This window comes from Ursus americanus, chromosome 5 (genome assembly GCF_024610735.1).
Source record: "Ursus americanus isolate L20-20 chromosome 5, mUrsAme1.1.p, whole genome shotgun sequence".
In the NCBI taxonomy this organism is placed as follows: domain Eukaryota; kingdom Metazoa; phylum Chordata; class Mammalia; order Carnivora; family Ursidae; genus Ursus; species Ursus americanus.
In genome coordinates, this window is record NC_142131.1 from 52,331,748 (window position 1) to 52,353,010 (window position 21,263).

General features: G+C 44.1%; 1 protein-coding gene and 1 pseudogene across 15 annotated transcripts in view; both read right to left on the minus strand.

Annotated features, from left to right (window-relative positions):
* Nucleotides 1-21,263, minus strand: part of LOC123790226 (protocadherin gamma-C5) — a 168,765-nt gene that overhangs the window by 92,097 nt on the left and 55,405 nt on the right. Inside the window, exon 1 of one of the 15 annotated variants that reach the window (XM_045794426.2) lies at nt 15,947-21,254. The exons of 10 other annotated variants lie outside the window; for them this stretch is intronic. In XM_045794426.2, coding sequence (XP_045650382.2) covers nt 15,947-18,355 — 2,409 coding nt within the window. In that variant the 5' untranslated portion in view covers nt 18,356-21,254. 4 more of the 15 variants (XM_045794442.2, XM_045794439.2, XM_045794425.2 and 1 more) reach the window with 4 other exon arrangements.
* On the minus strand, nt 9,356-14,407 carry LOC123790502 (protocadherin gamma-A9 pseudogene; annotated as a pseudogene).

Below are 21,263 nucleotides of genomic sequence, written 5' to 3' on the forward strand. Positions count from 1 at the left end.
TAATTCCCATATTCAATACAATCATCTAGAGTGTTCTGTACTGCTTTTAAATAATGTTTTAAAACACTTGGTTACAATAGCTACCATGTCAAAAGAGTTCTTTTTAAAAAAAAAAACCTGTGTTTTTCAGAACAATGAAATTATTTCAGATAGATGCATAATAGGGGCGCCTGGGTGGCGCAGTCGTTAAGCATCTGCCTTTGGCTCAGGGCGTCATCCCTTTGTTATGGGATCGAACCCCACATCAGGCTCCTCCACTAGGAGCCTGCTTCTTCCTCTCCCACTCCCCCTGCTTCTGTTCCCTCTCTCACTGGCTGTCTCTCTCTGTCAAATAAATCAATAAAATCTTTAAAAAAAAGATAGATGCATAATAATTTTGACTCCCAAAGCCAGAAATTAAAATGTCTGTTTCCATGATTTAAACTAATAACTATGACCCAAAGGATGTGCTCTCCTTCCACAGACCTATTGTTCAACAAATGTTGGATGACATGAGAAAAGTCATGGTTTCATAAGTATTTGAGATACATCAGGGCATTCTTTGACTTTATGCTACCATACTAGTTTAGAAGAATGTTAGTAATAAGTTAAAAGATATCAAACCAAATACATCACCATCTTCACTAAAGTAAATGGGCTCATCAGTAACTCTACTGATCATTTAATTAGAATAACTTTTGTGTACTTTTCTGCTTATATTCAGATCTCCAACAGAAGTGATATTTCTTTCTTGACTTTAAGTTTATTGTGACTCTTAATTTCAGAGTTTTCAGATATTCAGGTGGGTCTTCTTTCTTCTACATTAAAGGGCCACTGAAATACTGCTGGCACACATCTTTTGCTGCTGTCCTTGGGAACATGTACAAATCTGTCTCCCCAGTCTATATTTTTTCAGCCTTAGAGATGGGAGAATTTAACAAAAAAATGCTGACAGCAGAACCCAAAATTTGCTTCATTTAACCTTCTGTAGGTTCTCTAGAATCCCTACTGAGCAAGGAAAGTCAAATTAAAATGCTGTCTTTCATATAACAGTATGAAATTAGAATCACAAGCAAAAAGGATGCTGCACTGTTACCAATTATGATTACACTTGGAAAAACTTAAGCACACATTGTTATCAATTGTTAATAAAATATTAATAAAAAATTCAAATCTCTCTAGAAAGTATATTCAACTGTAACTGTTGCTACAAGGTATAGTTGAAAAACAAAACCACAAAGGTGTTGAGAAGTGGTGTTGCTCTTCTCCTTGGGAAGAACAACATTGAGGAGCCTCGTACTGGATTATTTCCAGTGAAGCTAATGCATTTGTTTCTGATATTCACCTATTCTTCCCAGACCCGCCTTCAAAACAAGAGCTAGGGTTGCCTAAGGGGCCAGGATTTCAGCATGTGGTCAAGAGAAGTGTACATAAATTGACAGACACTTCTGTATGGAGGTCCTCTCAGGAACTGTCATATCGTAATCAACAAAACTATAAAATAGAAGGTTCTGCAAGGCAAATCATAACAGCCTGTGACCATAGGTCTTCATTGGGATTAGATGAATATTGACCGGAAAGTAAAAACATACTAGCCTCAATAACCATCAAGTTCTACCCTTCATTGTTCTAGCAAGAAACAAGTATCATTAAAACGGAGAAAAAAGTGAAAAAATAAAGATCGGAATTTTCTACCATTATGCTGTAAACCTAAAAGTCATGCCAATCATAATTCTTAAAAGGAGAGTAAAACTAGAACTCACTGGGACCAAAAGGGTATCTTCTACAGGAAACTTCGAATCATCTAACAAAGACAAAGGATCCTTTTTTTCACAGCTCTCCTGGCTGATGAGCGTGTCCGCGTAGTTGGGCTGGGGGAAGATCACGTGACTCTCCCGCGAGTCCGCGGTCAGCGAGACCTCGTGAGAATAGGTCTGCAGGAAAGCCCGCACCCCGTCCACGCCCACAAAGTGCGAGGCCGGCACGCCCACCAGCCCGCCTCCCGAAGCCTGGAGCAGGCGCGACGCGTGCCAGCGCCTCAGCCTGAGCGCCAGCAGCACGATGACAAAGGCGAGGAAGACGCAGGACACTGCGGCCACCGCCACCACCAGGTAGAGCGTGAGGTCCGAATCGTCTGGGTCGCCGGGGGTCCTGATGCTGCCCAGATCGGCCAGGACGTCCGGGATGCTGTCGGCCACGGCCACGGTGAGCGTGACGGTGGCCGAGAGAGGGGGCTGGCCGTGGTCCTGCACCGCCACCACCAGGCTCTGCTTGAGCGCGTCTCTGTCCAGCAGGGCCCGCGCCGTGCGCACCTCGCCCGTGTGCAGCCCCACCGCGAAGAGCCCTGGCTCGCTGGCCTTGAGCAGGCGGTAGGACAGCCAGGCGTTCTGGCCCGAGTCTCTGTCCACTGCCACCACCTTGGTGACCAGGTAGCCGGGCTCTGCGGATCGGGGTGCCAGCTCCACGCCGGTGGAGCCGTCAGTGGGCAGGGTGGGGTACAGGATCTCTGGTGCATTGTCATTCTGGTCCAGCACAAATATGCTCAATGACACATTGCTGCTGAGCGGCGGGTCCCCACTGTCAGTGGCAATCACCTGAATCTGTAGATTACGAAACTGTTCATAGTCAAAGGATCGAAGTGCATACAGGACTCCTGTGTCAGAGTTTATGGAGATGTAGGAGGATAGAGGTGCTCCCTGGAAAGTGTCTTCAGCTAGGGAGTAAATAACCTGAGCATTCTCTTTGCTGTCTGGGTCTAGTGCAGTCACTGAGAAGATGGACGCACCCCTAGGGTTGTTCTCCAGGATATAGGTGAAGTAGGAGCTGTGGGAAAAGGTGGGTGGGTTATCATTAATATCTGCCACTTGCAGGGTGAAGTGAGTTTCCGTTAATAGGGGTGGATTTCCTCCATCTGTGGCTGTCACTGTAATATTGTACGAGGATACCTGTTCCCTGTCAAGGGTTCTGTGTGTCAGCAGTCTATAATAACCATCGATGGATTTTTCTAACTTAAATGGTAGATTCTCTGATATGGAACAGGTGACCTGTCCATTCTGCCCAGAGTCCGGATCATGCACGTTTAAAAGGGCTATAACAGTCCCCATAGGTGAGTCTTCCATCAGGGGACTAAACAGAGATGTGATGGTCACCTCTGGACTGTTGTCATTTACATCTTCTACTGTAATCAATACTTTTGCCATTGCAAGATATGCTCCTCCATCTTCTGCTTGTATTTCTAATTCATAGAAATCTGTTTCTTCATAATCTAGATTTTCTGATAATTTTATTTCTCCAGTATTTTTGTTTAGTTGAAACTTCAACAATTGTGTGTCAGATGATTTTCGGAACGAATATGTTACTTCTCCATTGGCTCCTTCATCCCTGTCTGTGGCAGTGACTGTTAGCAGCTGTGTGCCCACAGGCAAGTTCTCCAAAACACTCACTCGATATTCTGGCAATGTGAAGACCGGTGCATTATCATTTGTATCGAAGACAGTCACACTGATGAGAACCGTACCAGATAGGAGAGGGTCGCCCCCGTCCAAGGCCGTGAGGACAAGGTGGTGCACTGCCTCTTCCTCCCGATCCAGGGCGTGCTCCAGCACCAGCTCTGGGTATTTGACTCCGTTGGCATGACTCTGAACTGCTAAGGAGAAGTGCTTATTGGAGCTAAGCTGGTAGCTTTGGAGGGAGTTCACACCCACATCCGGATCAACAGCTTCCAGGAGAGGAAAACGCATTCCTGGAGCGACGTTTTCATTAATTTTTACGTCAACATTTTCTGTTGGGAATTTTGGGGCATTATCGTTGATATCAGTTACTTCTATTTCTATCCCAAAAAGTTTCACCCTATCTTCCACCAGAATGTTAAAATTCACCAGACACCGCGCACTCTGAGCACAGAGCTCCTCCCGGTCTATCCTGTCCGCGGTGACCAAGCTGCCGCTTCGCGGGTTCAGAGCAAAAAGCTGCGTCCTACCTCTGGAGACGATGCGGACTCCGCGCTCTGCCAGCTTCCGGGGCTCCAGCCCCAGGTCCTTGGAGATGTTGCCCACGAAAGAGCCTTTCTCCAGCTCCTCAGGAACGGAGTAGCGGATCTGCCCGGCTTCAGCCTCCCATGACCGACCGAGAAAAAGACAGAGCAGAACCAGCGCTGTGCGGTGGGAGCGGTTCCTTTTCGCAGCCATTGTTGTCTAGTCAAGGAATTCTCCCGAAGTACTCACTGGGCACGTTGTGTGTGTTGACCGATTCCTTTTTCTCTCTCTGGCTTCAGGGAGCCTCTGTAGCGTAAGCGCCTTAAATTCTGGAGTGAGTTTTGCTGCAGCTCTGCAGCCGGTTTGTGGGAACTGAGGAGCTTTGTGTAGTCAGAGCCCTGAGAATCCGGATTGAGCGCCGGCTGCGTTTCTCTCCTAGTAGGTGAACAGCGGCGCTCAGAGTCCTCACAAGTTACTGCACCCACTATGTATGCAATGGACAACAAAGGCTATTCTCTGTTGGATCTTTTATTTTATTTTATAATACTTCTTTAGTTTCTCAACTGATATTCCCTAAGCCAACTGCTATTTGTAGGTTTCTTACTGAGTAGGATAAATGAAAATACCGTATAATATTAAATGAAAATAACTGGTCAAGTATACATTTGTAACACTTCCTCAGTAGAAATGTACCCACTTTAGAAGGTTAAGTAACGCTTATTCTATTTCCTATAAGCTTCTAGCTATATTCAGAAAAGCCTTACAATCTTATTTGAAATTTTGATTGAAATGGTCCCATTACGTTTAATAGACATTCATTTAGAGACTGTATGAGATATACCCCTTATAATTCACTTGTAATTTTTATTTTAGCTTTAACTAATTAACTAATTAATTATTTGTGTAGCATTAATACTGTGGAAAAGGTTTTCAAAGTATTCTTTCTAAAATAGTTTTATTGAGACTTCGTGAATTTTTTGAAAAAACATTTATTATAAGCATATGTAATTAGAAGTTAATTTGACCTACTTAAATGAATTGAACAAGTAACCACAAACTAAAAGAAACATAACATACCTGTGTTGTAATGCGAAGAAAAATATAAGAATTTCAAGCTATAATTAAACACAAAGTTAGAATCGTGATTTATGTTTTTTAAAAAATAAATATTTACTCCTATGACCTGCTTTCATCAGAGTATTGATACCAACATAAACAATCTCTTCTCTTGGCATTTTGCGTGGAAGCCCAAAGTAAAGTGGTTCACACATCTTCAATTGTATGTGCCTGTCAAAGGTGCAGGAAAGCCCGCACCCCATCCACGCCCACAAAGTGCGAGGCCGGCTCAAAGGTGAGGAGTTGAGAGGTTCACATCTTTCTTTTTTTGTTGTTTTTTTAAGATTTTGTTTATTTATTTGAGAGAGAGAGTTAATGAGTGAGAGAGAGAATGAGCAAGGGGAGGAGCGCAGGAAGAGGGAGACTAGCAGGCTCCCCGCTGAGAAGGGAGTCTGACTCCGGACTTAATCCCAGGATACTGGGATCATGACCTGATCTGAAGGCTGAAGGCATCAGAGCTGAAGGCAGATGCTTAACCGGCTGAGCCACCCAGGCGCCCCTAGGTTCACATCTTACATTCAGAGAACAAGTTTAGAACTGTTTATGCCACTACACCCCTCAAGAATGGAACTCTTCAAAGATTTTATATTTTGTCTTCTAAGGTTTTATATCAGACAATCAGAGACAGAGACTGAGTGCAAAAGGCAATGACCTTTCATTTGCTTTCTTGGAAATTCATTATCTTGCAATGTAGAAGAAAAAGGATTAGGAAAAAGTACAATTTAAACTCCACGAAAACATAAATATAAGAAAACAACCAGAAAAACCAAAAGTAGAAGAGAAAATTCTCCTAGGGTAGTTAGTATTAAGTTCTGGGGACCATAGAAGCCTTGGCCATGGAACACAAGTTCTGACTCATCATCCAAGGAAAATACATACATCTCTAAATTCCCATAGAATTTCAGAGACTTGTGGATCTGCCCACCAGCTCCCCTCAAATGCTTAGTTTTTTAAACTATTAAATGAAGAAAGATACCTAAATGTCCCCAAGATATTATTTGCAATAAATGTTTCTTTGAAACAAGCACTTGCTTTGATACTTAATGCATAGCTTAATATTATTAGACTCAACACATATAAGTAGGATATGGAAAATTCATCTTAAATCTTATCAGATTTGAATAATTACCTATTAATTTATTTGGCAAGAAGCCACTGCCTGTTTTGCTAATCTGAACTTGACTAGACATCTCCAATTTAGTGACATTATTTCTGAATCATAGAGCAACCTATGAACCAAGTAAATCTTGAAAAATACAATCAGCAAAAAGTAAACACTGAGAAGACAAAAAGGTGATTAGTTATGGATTTTCTAAATATAATTCTACATATAGAAATGCAGTAGTATGCCAGAAATAAGAGAAACCAGTAGGATATATCAGAAGACACAAAAGTGGAACTCACCAGTGTGAGAGTCTCAGGATGTGCAGTCAAATCATGCCCACCCTGAAGTGGAATTAAGGCCCCAGATGAATCACTGCAAAGTAGCATATCTTGTCCTGAACTCAAATGCTCATTGCACTTTAGAAAATTAAACTCCGTCTTCCCAGTATGGGCAACGCACAAATTGTAGGAATAAGGCAAAGTCCCTTCACTGTAGTTGGGAGGAACCACAGGTCCTGACTTGACACACAGACCAGGCTGAAAGCAGCCCCAGGTGGTGGCGCTGGAGGAGCGTCCCAGGCGCAGGGCAACCGCCAGAATCACCGCGAGGAGGAAGAGCACGGAAATCAAGGCCAAAGCCACCACCAGGTAAAACTGCAGCTCTGCCTGGGGGTCAGAGGGTGCCGGCCGGTCGCTGACATCCGGAAGCACCTCCTGTAAGCTGTCAGCGAAAACCAGCAGCAGCGTGGCTGTGGCCGAGAGGGGCGGCTGTCCCCCATCCCGCACAGCGACCAGCAGGCGCTGGCGGGCTGCGTCCCTGTCGCCCAAAGCACGCGCCGTGCGCACCTCGCCCGTGCGCAGCCCCAGGCTGAAGAGTCCCGGCTCGCTGGCCTGCAGCACGTGGTACGACAGCCAGGCATTGTGTCCCGAGTCGGCGTCCACCGCCACCACCTTGGTGACCAGGTAGCCGGGCTGCGCGGCGCGCGGCACCGTGTCGAAGAGCGCCGAGCCGTCGGGCCCCAGCGCCGGGTACAGCACCCGCGGCGCGTTGTCGTTGCGGTCGTCCACCAACACGCGCAGGCTCACGTTGGCGCTGAGCGCGGGCGAGCCCTGGTCGCGGGCCTGCAGGGTCAGCTCGAAGGCGCGCAGCTGCTCGTGGTCGAAGGCGCGCTGCGCGAACACCACGCCGCTCTGCGCGCTCACGGACACGTAGGACGCCAGCGCCCGTGGCTCCAGGTCGCTGGCCACGATGGAGTAGGAGACGCGGCCGTTGGGCCCCAGGTCCGGGTCGGAGGCGCTGACTTGCGCAATAGAGGCGCCTGGAGGATTGTTCTCGGCCACGTGAACCATGTAGGAGGCCTGGTGGAAAACCGGCGCGTTGTCGTTGACATCGGTGATGTGCAGGGTGATGGTCGTGCTAGAAGAAAGGGGAGGCTTGCCTCTGTCAGTGGCTGTTATGGTGACATTGTATTCCGGAGTGCGTTCTCGGTCTAGGGCTCCATCTGTAACCAGCTTGTAGTAATTCTTAGAAGAGGAATAAATCTTGAAAGGAATATCCCTTCCTATGTTACACACAACTTCTCCATTTTCTCCGAAGTCCTTGTCCCTTGTTTTGAAGAGAACCACCACCATTCCTGGAAGAGTATCCTCCAAAATTTCATCAGAGAGAGAAGTGATGATTATTTCAGGGTTGTTGTCGTTTTCATCTAGGATTTCTATGATTACTTTACATTGGGTAGAGAGCCCACCTCCATCCCTTGCTTCCACTTCCATGGTGTATCTTTCTGTATCCTCAAAATCCAATGACTGGTTATTCGTAATCATACCTGTCTTCTCATCCAGTGAGAACGTGTGCCTTGTACTCTGAGCAGTGCTCCTGAAGTAGTAGTTTACTTCTGCATTGACCCCCTCGTCTTTGTCAGTGGCTGTCACCTGCAACACGGAGGATCCCGGGGGCAGATTTTCACTAACACTGACTCTATATTCATCCTTGCTGAACACCGGGAAGTTATCATTGGCATCCCTGACAAAGATTTCTATTCGAGTAGTGGCACTTCGTGGTGGGTCCCCCCCATCCAAGGCAGTCAATATCAAGCGATGAGAACGCTGCTCTTCCCGGTCTAGGAGCTTCTCCAAAGATAACTCTGGGTATTTACCACCGTCGGAATTAACTCTAATCATTAATGAGAAATAAGGGTTAGGATTTATCTGATAGTCTTTAACTGAGTTCATATTTATATCAGGGTCTGTGGCAGGGTCAAGGGATATTCGTGCACCTTCGGATACAGATTCACTGATTTCTAAATTTATTTCATCTTTATGGAATTGAGGGGCATGGTCATTAATATCCTCAACAACCACAATGATATGAAAAATATTTAAGGGATTTTCCACCACAGCTTCCAGCTGCAACTCACATCTTCTTCTCTCTTTGCATATCTGCTCTCGGTCTATTCGGTCCTTCACAAGTAAGTCCCCGCTCTCCGCGTCTACGTTGAAAAGCAGCTTCTCCGTGCTAACTCGCAGCTTCCGAGCTGACACATCCAGGACGCTGAGCCCGAGATCCTTGGCGAGGTTCCCTACCACCGAGCCCTTGGCCAGTTCCTCGGGAACGGAGTAGCGGATCGGCTCGCAGAGCGCGGGGTAGAACAAAGGTAGCAGGAAGGGAAACAGTACCTGCAGCCTGCTGGCTGGGCGCCTCTGAACGCAGCTCCCTCCCATTGCGCGCTCTAGTTCTCGCTGGGTCCCAATCTTTCCAGAAAGCTGAAGAAACTGGAATCCACGGGGTCACTGGAAGAACATTCCGCCCATGGCAGTCGGAGCTGGGAATCTGTGTATGTTGGGCAAAGTCTGCGCGGCCAGGAGCCTCAGTGTGCGAGCGGGTTTCCTTCCGTTTGTGTTGGTGAGTGTGCAGGAAAGCCCAGGCTGGAGGCTGAGGAATCCTGGGCGACTGCGCTTGCCCTGTACTGGCCGACAGCGGCGCCCAGAGGCCCCGTGTGGTACCGCAGTCTGACATTTTCCTCTTGAATCCAGTTTATCTCTGGAATATCTCTAGAATATATATATTGCTCTTCGAAGCTCCTATATATATTTCTATAAATTCCCTGTACTCTGAGAAGTACTCCTGAAGTAGTTTATTTCTGCATTGACCCCCTTGTCCTAGTGAGTGGCGGTCACTGCAACAGAGAGGACCTGGGGGCCAATTGTATACAGAGAGAAATATATATAGAGAGAAATATGTATAAGAGCAATATATATATAGAAATATATGTATTTGAATATATTTGAAAATGCACTTACATAAGAGCCCGAAATTCTACTAAAGTATTACAGTTGTATATACTTAGTGTCTTAAAGAAATTATGTAAAATTTTCAAACTTACACAAAACTAGAGAGTATTATTACTGAATCTTTATATACTCATCACGCAATGGCAGTAATGATCAGGGCCATCTTCATTTAATATATATTGTACTCCCTCATTATTTTGAAGCAAATCCAAGATATTTTAACTTTTAAGAGAAAACATCAAGATAAGCAAGGATTTTAGCCTGTTCTGTTATATAAAATGTTACCAATATAAAAGCCCTATCTCATTTGAGAAAAGTAGAATTCAGCATTTTCCCCACTCTGCCCAGTTATCCATGCAGTGAGCTTACAAGTGGTATTATTAATGGTAGAGAATAGTAGTAACCCACCATGATATACAAGCCTTCATCAATATCTATGTTATTTTTCCAAAATTAACGAATATTTAATATTTATGAATACCAAGTACCAATGGTTACTTCCCAGGACAGAAACTTCAAGTGACAGTTTCCCTGTTGCACAGTTAAAAATATGACCCAGAAGGATGCTTTATTTTTTTTCTTAATAGCTTAGAAATAAGAGTATTTGAAATAATTATAATGTCTGTATGTCATACTGGCTTTCCAGACTTGTTAACCCTATAGCCAGCGTGTTTAGAATAGAATTTTGAGTCAACTTCAAAGCTTATTTTTAAAGTCTCCTGGAGGGGCATCTGGGTGGCTCAGTTGGTTAAGCCTCCAACTCTTGGTTTCACCTCAGGTCATGATCTCAGCGTCATGATATCCAGCCCCCTTCAGGCTCCGCACTGAGCGCAGAGTCTGCTTAAGATTCTCTCCCCCTCTCTCTGCCCTCACCCCTTCACTCTCTCACTCTCTCAAAAAATAAATAATAAAAAAATAAAGTCTCCTGGAATGTCTTTTTTTACTTAAATTGACACTATGTTCAAAATCAAATAAAATATTGTTTTCCTTATAGCTAAAAGCGAGTAAAATATTTTTAGAATCTCTCCCAGCAGTTCTTGAGAATATTTTCCTAAATTGTCTCCCTTATCCAGATTTATTTCTAGGCTGGAGATTGGAGAATTGAACCATAAATAACAGATGGTTGAAGAATAATTTTTATCTCCCTTGTTTTGTCCTCTTTTGGTGTTCATCCTCAGAAATCCCTGTAAGTGAAGTGTCATTCTTCCTCAAAAGTGATCTTTAAATTCCAACAACCTCTACAAACATGTGATCTGAAAAACATAACCTCAAAGGGGTGGTGTCCTATCATAGAAACAGAATAGCAGAAGCAGAAAAGTCTGGGCTTTTAGTTTCTTCAAGAAGAACGAATGTGTTTTGTCATTAATTTACCTTTACAAAATCAGTTATCAGGTGTAGTTATGTTTCAGCAGTATGTAAGAAGTTCGAAGATATATAAGAAGTTCACAATGGGGCCACTGAAAATAACAACAATAATAACTTTCAGGAATGGAAAACCACCCCTAAGAATTAGTAGTGAACTGATAACCAACCAAGCAAACACACCCAAATAGCCCATATCAATGCTCAATGAGAGCAGCCCCATGAAGAGGGTTTCCACTGACCCTAGGTTAATTTAATTAGGATAAAGTGAAAGTTTTATCAGTGATGTAACCAATAAATGCCTCCTATAGATGTTAGAGCAAAAATTAGGCCCAATGAAAACCTAAGTGGTGTGAAATGCATTAACATCAGTGTATCATACCTTAAGTGCAAACCTTAAAGACAAAACCAGTTATAATAGAAAATAGAGGAAAAATGGAACTCACTGAAGCAAAGACGTGTTTCCTACAGGAAACCTAGAATCATCTGAAACACAGGAAGGGTCATTTTTCTGACAGCGCTCCTGGCTAATCAGGATATTGTCATACTTGGGCTGGGGAAAGATCACATGACTCTCCCAGGAGTCCGCCATGAGTGAAGCTTCCTGGGAGTAAGTCTGCAGAAAAGCCCACACCCCGCCAACACCCACAGAGCGAGAAGTAGGCACACCAGCAAATCCAATCCCCACAGCCTGGACTAGATGTGAGGTGTGCCAACGCCAAAACCTGAGCACCAGAAACACAATGACAATGGTAAGGAAGATGCAGGAGATGGCAGCCACTGACACCACTAAGTATAGGGTGAGGTCTGAGGTCTCTGGGTATGCGGGGACCTCCAGACTGTTGAGGTCAGCCAGCACATCTGGAATGCTATCAGTCAAGGCCACGGTGAGTGTGACAGTGGATGAGAGAGGGGGCTGGCTGTGGTCCTGGACCACCACCACCAGGCTCTGCTGGAGTGAGTCTCTGTCCAGTAGGGCCTGCCCCGAGAAGAGCCCAGGCTCACTGGCCTTGAGCAGGCAGTAGGACAGCCAGGCATTCCAACTTGAGCCTCCATCTACAGCCACCATCTTGGTTACCAGGTCACCAGGTTCTGCAGAGTGCACACCAGTGGAAACATCAGTTGGGGAGAGTGGGGTACAGGATTTCTGGTGCACTGTCCTGGTCCAGCACAAGCAAGTTCAGTGACACATTGCTGCTGAATGGTTGGTTCCCACTGTCACTTGTCCTCACCTGCATTTCAAGATCATGAAACTGCTCAAAGCCAAAGGAACACAGCATGTATATCACGCCAGTGTCGGAGCTGATGGAGACATAGGAGGAAAGAGGCAACCCTTGGATAGTGTCCTCAGCCAAGGTGAAATAACACCTGAGTGTTCTCGTTACTGTCGGGGTCATGGGCTGGCACCAAGAAGATGAAGATGGCTCTAAGGTTGTTCTCAGGGAGGTAGACTGAATAGGAGTTTCCAGAGAAGCTGGGTTATCATCGATATCTTCGGTGTAGATGGATGTAAATTGCTGTGGACCGGAGCAGCATTCCTCTGTCTGTTGATGTTACTGTGATTTTATATTCAGAGGGTTTTTTTCTCTGTCAAGAATTTGGACTGTCACCAATCTATAATAATCTTCTATTAATTTTTCTAATTGAAAAGGTAAATTATGAGGTGTGTTACAGACAACTTGACCATTCTTCCCGGAGTCTCGGTCATACACATTCAGGAAGGCGATTACTGTTCCAGGAAGAGTATTTTCCAAGACTGGGCTAAACAGAGATGTAATGATCACTTCCGGTCTATTGTCATGCACATCTTCCACTGAAATGAGCACTTTGGTCCTCCCCAAAAGTGCCCCCACATCTTCAGCTTGTATTTCCATTTCATAAAATGCACATTCTTCATAGTCTAGACTCTCTGCTGTTGATATTTCCCCAGTATTTTCATTAAGCTGGAATAACAGAGATTGTTTTTCACTAATCTTCCAGAATCTATAGGTCACTTCTCCATTGGCTCCGTCATCGGGGTCGCTAGCGCTCACAGTAAGCAGCCGGGTGCAAGTTCTCTGGGACTTTCACTCGGTAAATCGGTAGAGCAAAAACCGGGGCATTGACATTTGTATCCAGCACTGTCACGTGGATGTGCACTGTGCTGGAGCGATGCGGGTCACCGCCATCCCAGGCGATGAGGACCAGGTGGTGAGCAGCCTCTTCCTCGCGGTCTAGGGCCTGCTCCAGCACCAGCTCTGGGTGCAGAGTTCCGTCGTCTCCAGTTTGCACGTCGAGGGAGAAGTGGGGATGGGGGCTGAGCTGATAGCTCCACGTCCGGGTCAACAGCCTCTGGCAGCGGGTAACGTGTTCCAAGCGCAGCAATTACATTAATTTTTACTTCCAGATTCTCAGCCTGGAATTCTGGCGCACTGTCGTTTATATCAGTTACTTCTACTTCCGTTCTGTAAAGTTTTACCCTTCCACTAGGAATTCAAAGTTAACCAGACACTGCTCTCTGAGCACAGAGCTCCTCCTGGTCTTTTCCATCCTCAGTGACTAAACTGCCGCTTCGGGGGTTCAGAGCAAAAAGCTGCGTCCTACCTCTGGAAATGATGCAGACACCGCGCTCTGCCAGCTCCTGGGGCTCCAGCCCCAGATCCTTGGAGATATTCCCCCACAATAGAGTCTTTTTCTGTCTCTTCAGGCAACGAATAGCGTATCTGGCTGGTCCCGGTCTCCCAAAGCCTGCCCAGGAAAAGGCACAGCAGAACCAGTCCTTTGCGGTGCAGATTAGTGGAGCAGGCATTGTTCCTTCACTACGGATATATTTTTTCCCCAGAATGCTTTCTGTGCAAATTGACTCCTTAGGCTTTTTTTTCCTCCTGCAAATTATGATGACCTTTTACCTTTTTCCTCAGGAGAAACTGAAGTGCCGCAAGTTAAGAGGGTGAGTTTTGTTGCAGCTTTTACTGCAGTTTGTGGGATCTGTGAGGCTTTGTGTAGTTGCAGATCTTAACATCGGGATAGGATAGAGAGTTGATTTGAGCTTTTTCTTAGAGCTGGTCAACAGCGCCCTTAGAGTCCTAGTCCGACACTACACCCACTGAGATAATACTTGGTTATAGATGACTGAAAAAGAAAACACTCTCTTCTAACCATGATCGTAGACTTGTTTCACTGTTTCTTGCATTCTCATCTCAAAAGCACTTACCATTTCTGGATATGTTAGTTGAAAATGAAGTGGAATGAAACTTGTATTAAGTGTACTGTTAAATCGACATCTTTTCTTTTTTTCTTTTTCTTTTTTTAAGTACGCTCCACGCCCAGCATGGAGCTCAATGTGGGGCTTGAACTTCCAAAGACCCTGAAATCAAGACCTGAGCTGAGATCAAGAGTCAGATGTTTAACCGACTGAGCCACCCAGGTGCCACTCACCATTTTTTCTTAATATCAAATTAACTTATTCTTGGTAGAATTTTGCTCTCTTTTTACATATGTAAAATATTCTAATTCCCTTTTTATAATGTTTCAAAATTTTTCTATATGTCATTATTTTCTGAAGTCACTACAATGTACATCCTCTTTGGAAATACATTCATGTTTTTCTTAGTTTTATACAATAAACATATATTACATATTACATTGAATGAATGTATGGATTATTCATTTTGAAATTATTTTTTAAGGTTAACTTATGCAGATAGTAACTTGCTGGAGTAAGGTTTCCTTAAAATTTCATTCACAAAATAACTTAAATTATGCAACAGTAATAGATTTTCTCACCTAATATTGCTAAATTTTAAAAGGACTGGTTTTTTAAAGTTGCATATTTGTAAATGTTACACTTTAATGCTATTTCAATGTTTTTAAATTTTCTCTGTGAATACATAATGCATGAACTGGCTATGGCATTTGGAATATTCAAATAAACACACAATGAAAAGCAAGCTTCCATTTCAATCCTTCCATAAAGAAATTATGCAGTTAAAGTAGTCTTAAACTTCTTATTGTAAAGGTCACTTAAACCTCTGATAATTAGAGAAAAAGAAAACAAGATGTAGAACAAATTATTATCATTAAAAAGCAAAACGTGCCATTACAAGAAATTCTTTCAGGGGAACCTGGCTGGCTCCATCAGTTGAGCATCTCAAGGTGGTGAGTTCAAGCCCCACACTGGACATAGAACCTACCTTTTAAAAAATTCTCTCAGCAATTTGTAAGGATACCATTTACTGAAGCAGTTACTAAGGAAGACCGAGCAAAAGACTGCTTCTTAGGAAATGGCAACTTTGAGCATAAAATTGGTAATTTTTGCCATAAAATGGAAAATTTGGGATTCTCCTTCCCTCCTACAGATACAAGGATGATGAGAAAACCTCTAATCACTAATGTTTAGAGTTCCAAATAATAAGACAAATCCAGTGACTTTCCCCTTTTCTTCAAAAAATATAGGTAAGGAATGATAGCAAGTGATAGAGGCAATAGCATTTCCTTTTCTTTGGTCAAGTGTCTTCTATTAACTATAAGAGGAAGAGGAGGATTTTGCATTCAAGAAAATTTGAAGGAATTTAGATAATGATTGGAACTTCTGATGAAGTCACTGGCTCTCTCCCCCCCCTCCCCTCCCCCACACTATTTTTCTTATAGTTTTAAAGTATTCAAACAGTCATGACTAAGTAGATATAAGCAACTAGACATGAGGAATAAACATTTAGAAAGATGGAACCTCTATTAGCGAAATCAGTGAAAAAGAAGGCTAGTAGTAGTTTCTTTGTTTTAAAGGACAAATCAAATGATTGCCTACTTTAAATTTAGTGTTTATTTATATGTTAAAAGACTCAAATATAAATGAGGCATTCTGGGTAAATTTCATTACCTATGAAAAAATGTAAGAAATTGATATAATACTTTTACTGTGAAGCAAGGAGGAAACACACTACTTTGTAAATCTGAAGGTGGTGTGATAACTCTATTATATGTCACATAACTACTCCCAGCTCACCACTCTCCTCAAAAAATGGAAGTACAGCTTTCTGATGGGCTACAATATCCTTAAGACAACTTACTAATATATTTTCATATAAACATGAAAAATTGGGTAGATGATGAAAAGGAGTAGATACTTAAATAGAACTCACCGCAGTTAGAGTTTCAGGATGGGAAGTCGACTCACTGGTATTACACAGTGGAAATAAGGCCCCAGATGAATCACCGCAAAGTAGCATACCTTGTCCTGAACTCAATGGCTCATTACATTTTAGAAAATTAAACTCTGTCTTTCCAGTATGGGCAACGCACAGATTGTAGGAATAAGGCAAAGTCCCTTCACTGTAGTTGGGAGGAACCACAGGTCCTGACTTGACACACAGACCAGGCTGAAAGCAGCCCCAGGTGGTGGCGCTGGAGGAGCTTCGCAGGCGCAGGGCAACCGCCAGAATCACCGCGAGGAGGAAGAGCACGGAAATCAAGGCCAAAGCCACCACCAGGTAAAACTGCAGCTCTGCCTGGGGGTCAGAGGGTGCCGGCCGGTCGCTGACATCCCCAAGCACCTCCTGTAAGCTGTCAGCGAAAACCAGGAGCAGTGTGGCTGTGGCTGAGAGGGGCGGCTGTCCCCCATCCCGCACAGCGACCAGCAGGCGCTGGCGGGCCGCGTCCCTGTCGCCCAAAGCACGCGCCGTGCGCACCTCGCCCGTGCGCAGCCCCAGGCTGAAGAGTCCCGGCTCGCTGGCCTGCAGCACGTGGTACGACAGCCAGGCATTGTGTCCCGAGTCGGCGTCCACCGCCACCACCTTGGTGACCAGGTAGCCGGGCTGCGCGGCGCGCGGCACCGTGTCGAAGAGCGCCGAGCCGTCGGGCCCCAGCGCCGGGTACAGCACCCGCGGCGCGTTGTCGTTGCGGTCGTCCACCAACACGCGCAGGCTCACGTTGGCGCTGAGCGCGGGCGAGCCCTGGTCGCGGGCCTGCAGGGTCAGCTCGAAGGCGCGCAGCTGCTCGTGGTCGAAGGCGCGCTGCGCGAACACCACGCCGCTCTGCGCGCTCACGGACACGTAGGACGCCAGCGCCCGTGGCTCCAGGTCGCTGGCCACGATGGAGTAGGAGACGCGGCCGTTGGGCCCCAGGTCGGGGTCGGAGGCGCTGACTTGCGCAATAGAGGCGCCTGGAGGATTGTTCTCGGCCACGTGAACCACGTAGGAGGCCTGGTGGAAAACCGGCGCGTTGTCGTTGACATCGGTGATGTGCAGGGTGATGGTAGTGCTGGAAGAAAGGGGAGGCTTGCCTCTGTCAGTGGCTGTTATGGTGACATTGTATTCCGGGGTGTGTTCTCGGTCAAGAGTCCCGTCTATTATTAACTTATATGAATTTTTGGATGAAGAGATTATCTGAAAAGGAACTTCACCCTCTAATCGACAATTAACCTCCCCATTCTCCCCAGAATCTCGATCATATGTTTTGATTAAAGCAATTGGCGTTCCTGGCAGTGCGTTTTCCAGAACCATTTCGGCTAGAGAATGGAATGTAATTTCTGGACTGTTGTCATTTTCATCTTGAATGTTAATTTCAACTGTACATTGTGCAGCCAGTCCTCCACCATCTCTCCCTTCCACCACTATAGAATATTCCTTGATTTCTTCGAAATCCAGAGTCTTAAGAGTTGTAATTTCCCCGCTCTTTGAATTCAGACTGAAGACTCGCCCGGTCCTGTAGAAGGAGTAAGTGATTTCAGAGTTGATGCCCTCATCTTGGTCAGTGGCTGACACCTGCACCACTGCGGTGCCTGGGGGCACATTTTCACGAAGGCTTACTCTGTATACGTCCTGGCTGAATACAGGGGCGTTATCATTGGCGTCAGTAACCTGGATCCGGAGCTCAGTGGTGCCGCTGAGTGGCGGATCCCCACCATCCAAGGCAGTCAGAATTAAACGATGGTAACTCTGTTGTTCCCGGTCTAAACGTTTCTCCAATGCCAGTTCTGGGTATTTACTACCATCTTGTTTCTCTTTATTTATCAATGAGAAAATAGGACTAAGAGAGAGTTTATAAATCTGCAGAGCATTTAAGCCAATATCTGCATCTTCCGCTGTTTCTAATATAAACCGAGTGCCTGGCACAGTCGACTCACTTATTTGCAGGTCAAAAGAAGTTTGCGTGAATTTTGGGGTATGGTCATTAATATCTTCGATGTCCACACTCACGTGATAAAAGTTCAACGGATTTTCAGCAACAGCCTCAAATTCCAGAGTACAGGCTGCCTTCTTCCCACAGATCTGCTCCCGGTCTAGCCTGCTGCCCACAAGTAACTCCCCGCTCTTGGCGCTCACAGTGAAGTAAGCCTTCTCCGAACTGATGCGCAGTTGTCGAGTCGGTAACTCATGCGCGCTCAGTCCCAAATCCTTGGCGAGGTTCCCCACCACCGAGCCCTCGGGCATTTCCTCGGGAATCCTGTAGCGGATCTGCTCAGAGAGCGCCGGGCAGAACAAAGACAGCAGCAAGGGAACGAGCACTGGCCGCCTCTCAGCCCAGCCCCTCTCCGCAGCGCCGCTCCCCATCCCTCTTTGCTCCCCTCAGGTTGCTCACCGGCCTGGAGACGCCGGATTACAAATAATCTCTGTGCTGCAGATGTCCGGAGCTCCGAACAGGCTGTAAGTCCTGTGTGAGGGTCAGGGTTTCTTCTTCTCCAGAGGAGGAAGTGGTGTAAAGGCTCGGGCTAGCGAGTCCGACAGGGAAAGTGCGCTGCGGCTGCGCGAGGAGATAGCCGGTGCCCAAGCTCTCCATTTTGGCCAACAGCGGCGCCCACAGTCCGCACTAGGAAACTGCAGCCTCTGCTGCTTCAGTTTAACCACTACAATAATTACAATCTTGTGCCTAACTGAACAAGCCATGTTTTTATGTTAATATATTTAATATTTTAAATTATAAAGCCTTTTCTCTTGTTTCCAAATTATTAGAAATATGTTGAGTTTTTTTTAGAAACCTACATATACCGGTCCATCCATTTCACCCTACTGCATACATCGAACTCTTGCCTTGTGCTAAGTACTTCCCTTGTCAGTGGCGATATAAAAATGAGTAAGACAGGGGTCTTGACCTCAGAGAGTTTATCATCTACTGACTTCACAAAATCATTTCTCTTTATTACGTATAATATGTGAAACAATTTCAATCTTCTTTCATTGATTCCTAAATGTTTCCCCTAACATTTCTACATTATTGTTGTTTCATATCACATATATTAGCAAATACTAACACAGTTGAAAATTATTCTGTAAAGTTGTGCAATTTCCTACATCCTCAAACTTCTTCTGATAATATCAACACTCTCTTTTAAAAATAATTTCTTTTTACTCTTTTGACTATCTAAGGAAGTATTCACACACACACAAAAACACCTGTCCTTATGATGTAGTCAAGAGATGATTTACTCTACCTTCTTCTTCATGTCTAAAACTTATTTGGATTATGTCATACCCGATATAGTATATTAATTCATTCTTAAAAGTCACTCGGAAAATGTTTATCTAGTCTTCAATACAAAAAGGATATTTCAGGTGATCACATTACTTTCATATCTATGTATCTATGTTATACTGAAGTAATGACTTTAGACTTGAGCTTGTGGTAAGTTTATTCACATAAATTTCCTGGGCAAATGACAATTGTTCTGTATTACTCCATTTGTTGAAAATTTTTTTTAACAATCAGTGAATGTTTTGAACAAGAATAAGGACTTTTGTCAGGGCAATTTTCCAAACACTTAAAAATTGGGGCGCTTGGGTGGCTCATTCGTCTGCTTTCCTCTCAGGGTGTGATTCCGGGGTCCTGGGATCAAGCCCCACATGGGGCTCCATGCTCTGCCCTGGAGGCCTGCTTATTCCTCTCCCACTCCCCTGCTTGTGTTCCCTCTCTCACTGACTGTCTCTCTCTCTGTCAAATAAATAAAAATCTTTAAAAAAATAAAAAATAAAAATTGTGAAGTATCAATAATATAGTTGTCCCCTCAAAGGTCTGTGCACCCAAACACTACAGACAATATGAAGTTAAATCCCACCCACAGTATGTGCAAAATAGGAGGAAACACTACACAATCCTTGGGAAGTACCCTTTTTATAACTAACAAATGCTTTATTGTGTTTTTCATTCTCACTGATGACAAATCAAGAGTTAGCACTGTTAAAATGTTATAAGAAGGAATACAGAAGATATATAATCCAGATGGAATCATTTTTAATTGAGTTGATCAGCTTGTTTAGAATCTGTTTATATGAAACTTCTTAAAACCAACATTCTCAAACTCTCTCACCATGAGAACACAGCACATTTCACATGGCTGTCCAATCAAAACAACTCATCGGAACTTATGAAAACATATTTTCTGTATTTTACAAAATGATATTTTATTTCAAATATGATTTTGTTGTTTTTATTTTGGGTTTTTTTTGGGGGGGGGGGGTAATGGACATTTTAGGCTTTAGGTTCTATGTCTTCTTTAGTATGAGCTCTTGGAGAGCCCTGACACATATGGGAATCAGTTTCACCTACTACCAAGTTCTGCCCTTTCAAATTTATTTCTGTTTTGTAATATAATAAGAAGTATTAAAGTTTTCAAGGGTACTGATGCAAACACAAGGCTCATAAAAGGGGTTTAAGGTGAAGAAATCTCCAAAATCCTAGGAAACTTCAGACCTTCAAGATTCAAACCCTAAACAGAATCTTAAAATCGTGAGATGTATTTTACTTTTACTAAGCCAATACAAGGATTTAAAAGTCTCAGTTATTTTTTTCTCAATTTTTATTAGGAATATATATATATATTTCCTAAATATAAGACAAACTTCATGTGGTTGGGTAACTACTTTTTAAGTGATGAGTGATAAGTGATAATTATAGCAACATATGGAGGATTTTTTAAATTTATTTTTTTATGTTTTTCTTTTCTCTTTAAAAAAGACTTATTTGAGAGAGAGTGTGTGAGCACCAGTAGGTGGAGGGGCAGAGGGAAAGAATAATCAAGCAGACTCCTCACTGAGCAGGGAGCCCCACCCCTGCTTGATCGAACAACCCATGAGATCACTGCCTACGCAGAAACCAAGAGTCTGAGGCCCAACCGACCCAGTCACCCAGACGCCCCAATTTTTTGTATTTTTTAAAAGTAATCTCTACACCCAAAGTGGGGCTGGAACTCACTACCCTGAGATCGAGAGTCTCAGGCTCTACTGACTGAGCCAGCCAGGTGCCCCTCATATGGAAGATTTTCAAAAGGTTGAGAGTTGACATTTAAACAATCTTGTCCAGCCGTTGGAAAGCAAATGAAGCAAACTATCATGATTAGAGCTCAATTTTATAGTATCACCACTAAACCCAAAAACTTCGCGGTCCACTTTTTAAAAAAATATTTTAAACTATCTCCACAATGTGTGTTTTAAAATATAAATTTATAAAAATTATAATTCCTCTGAG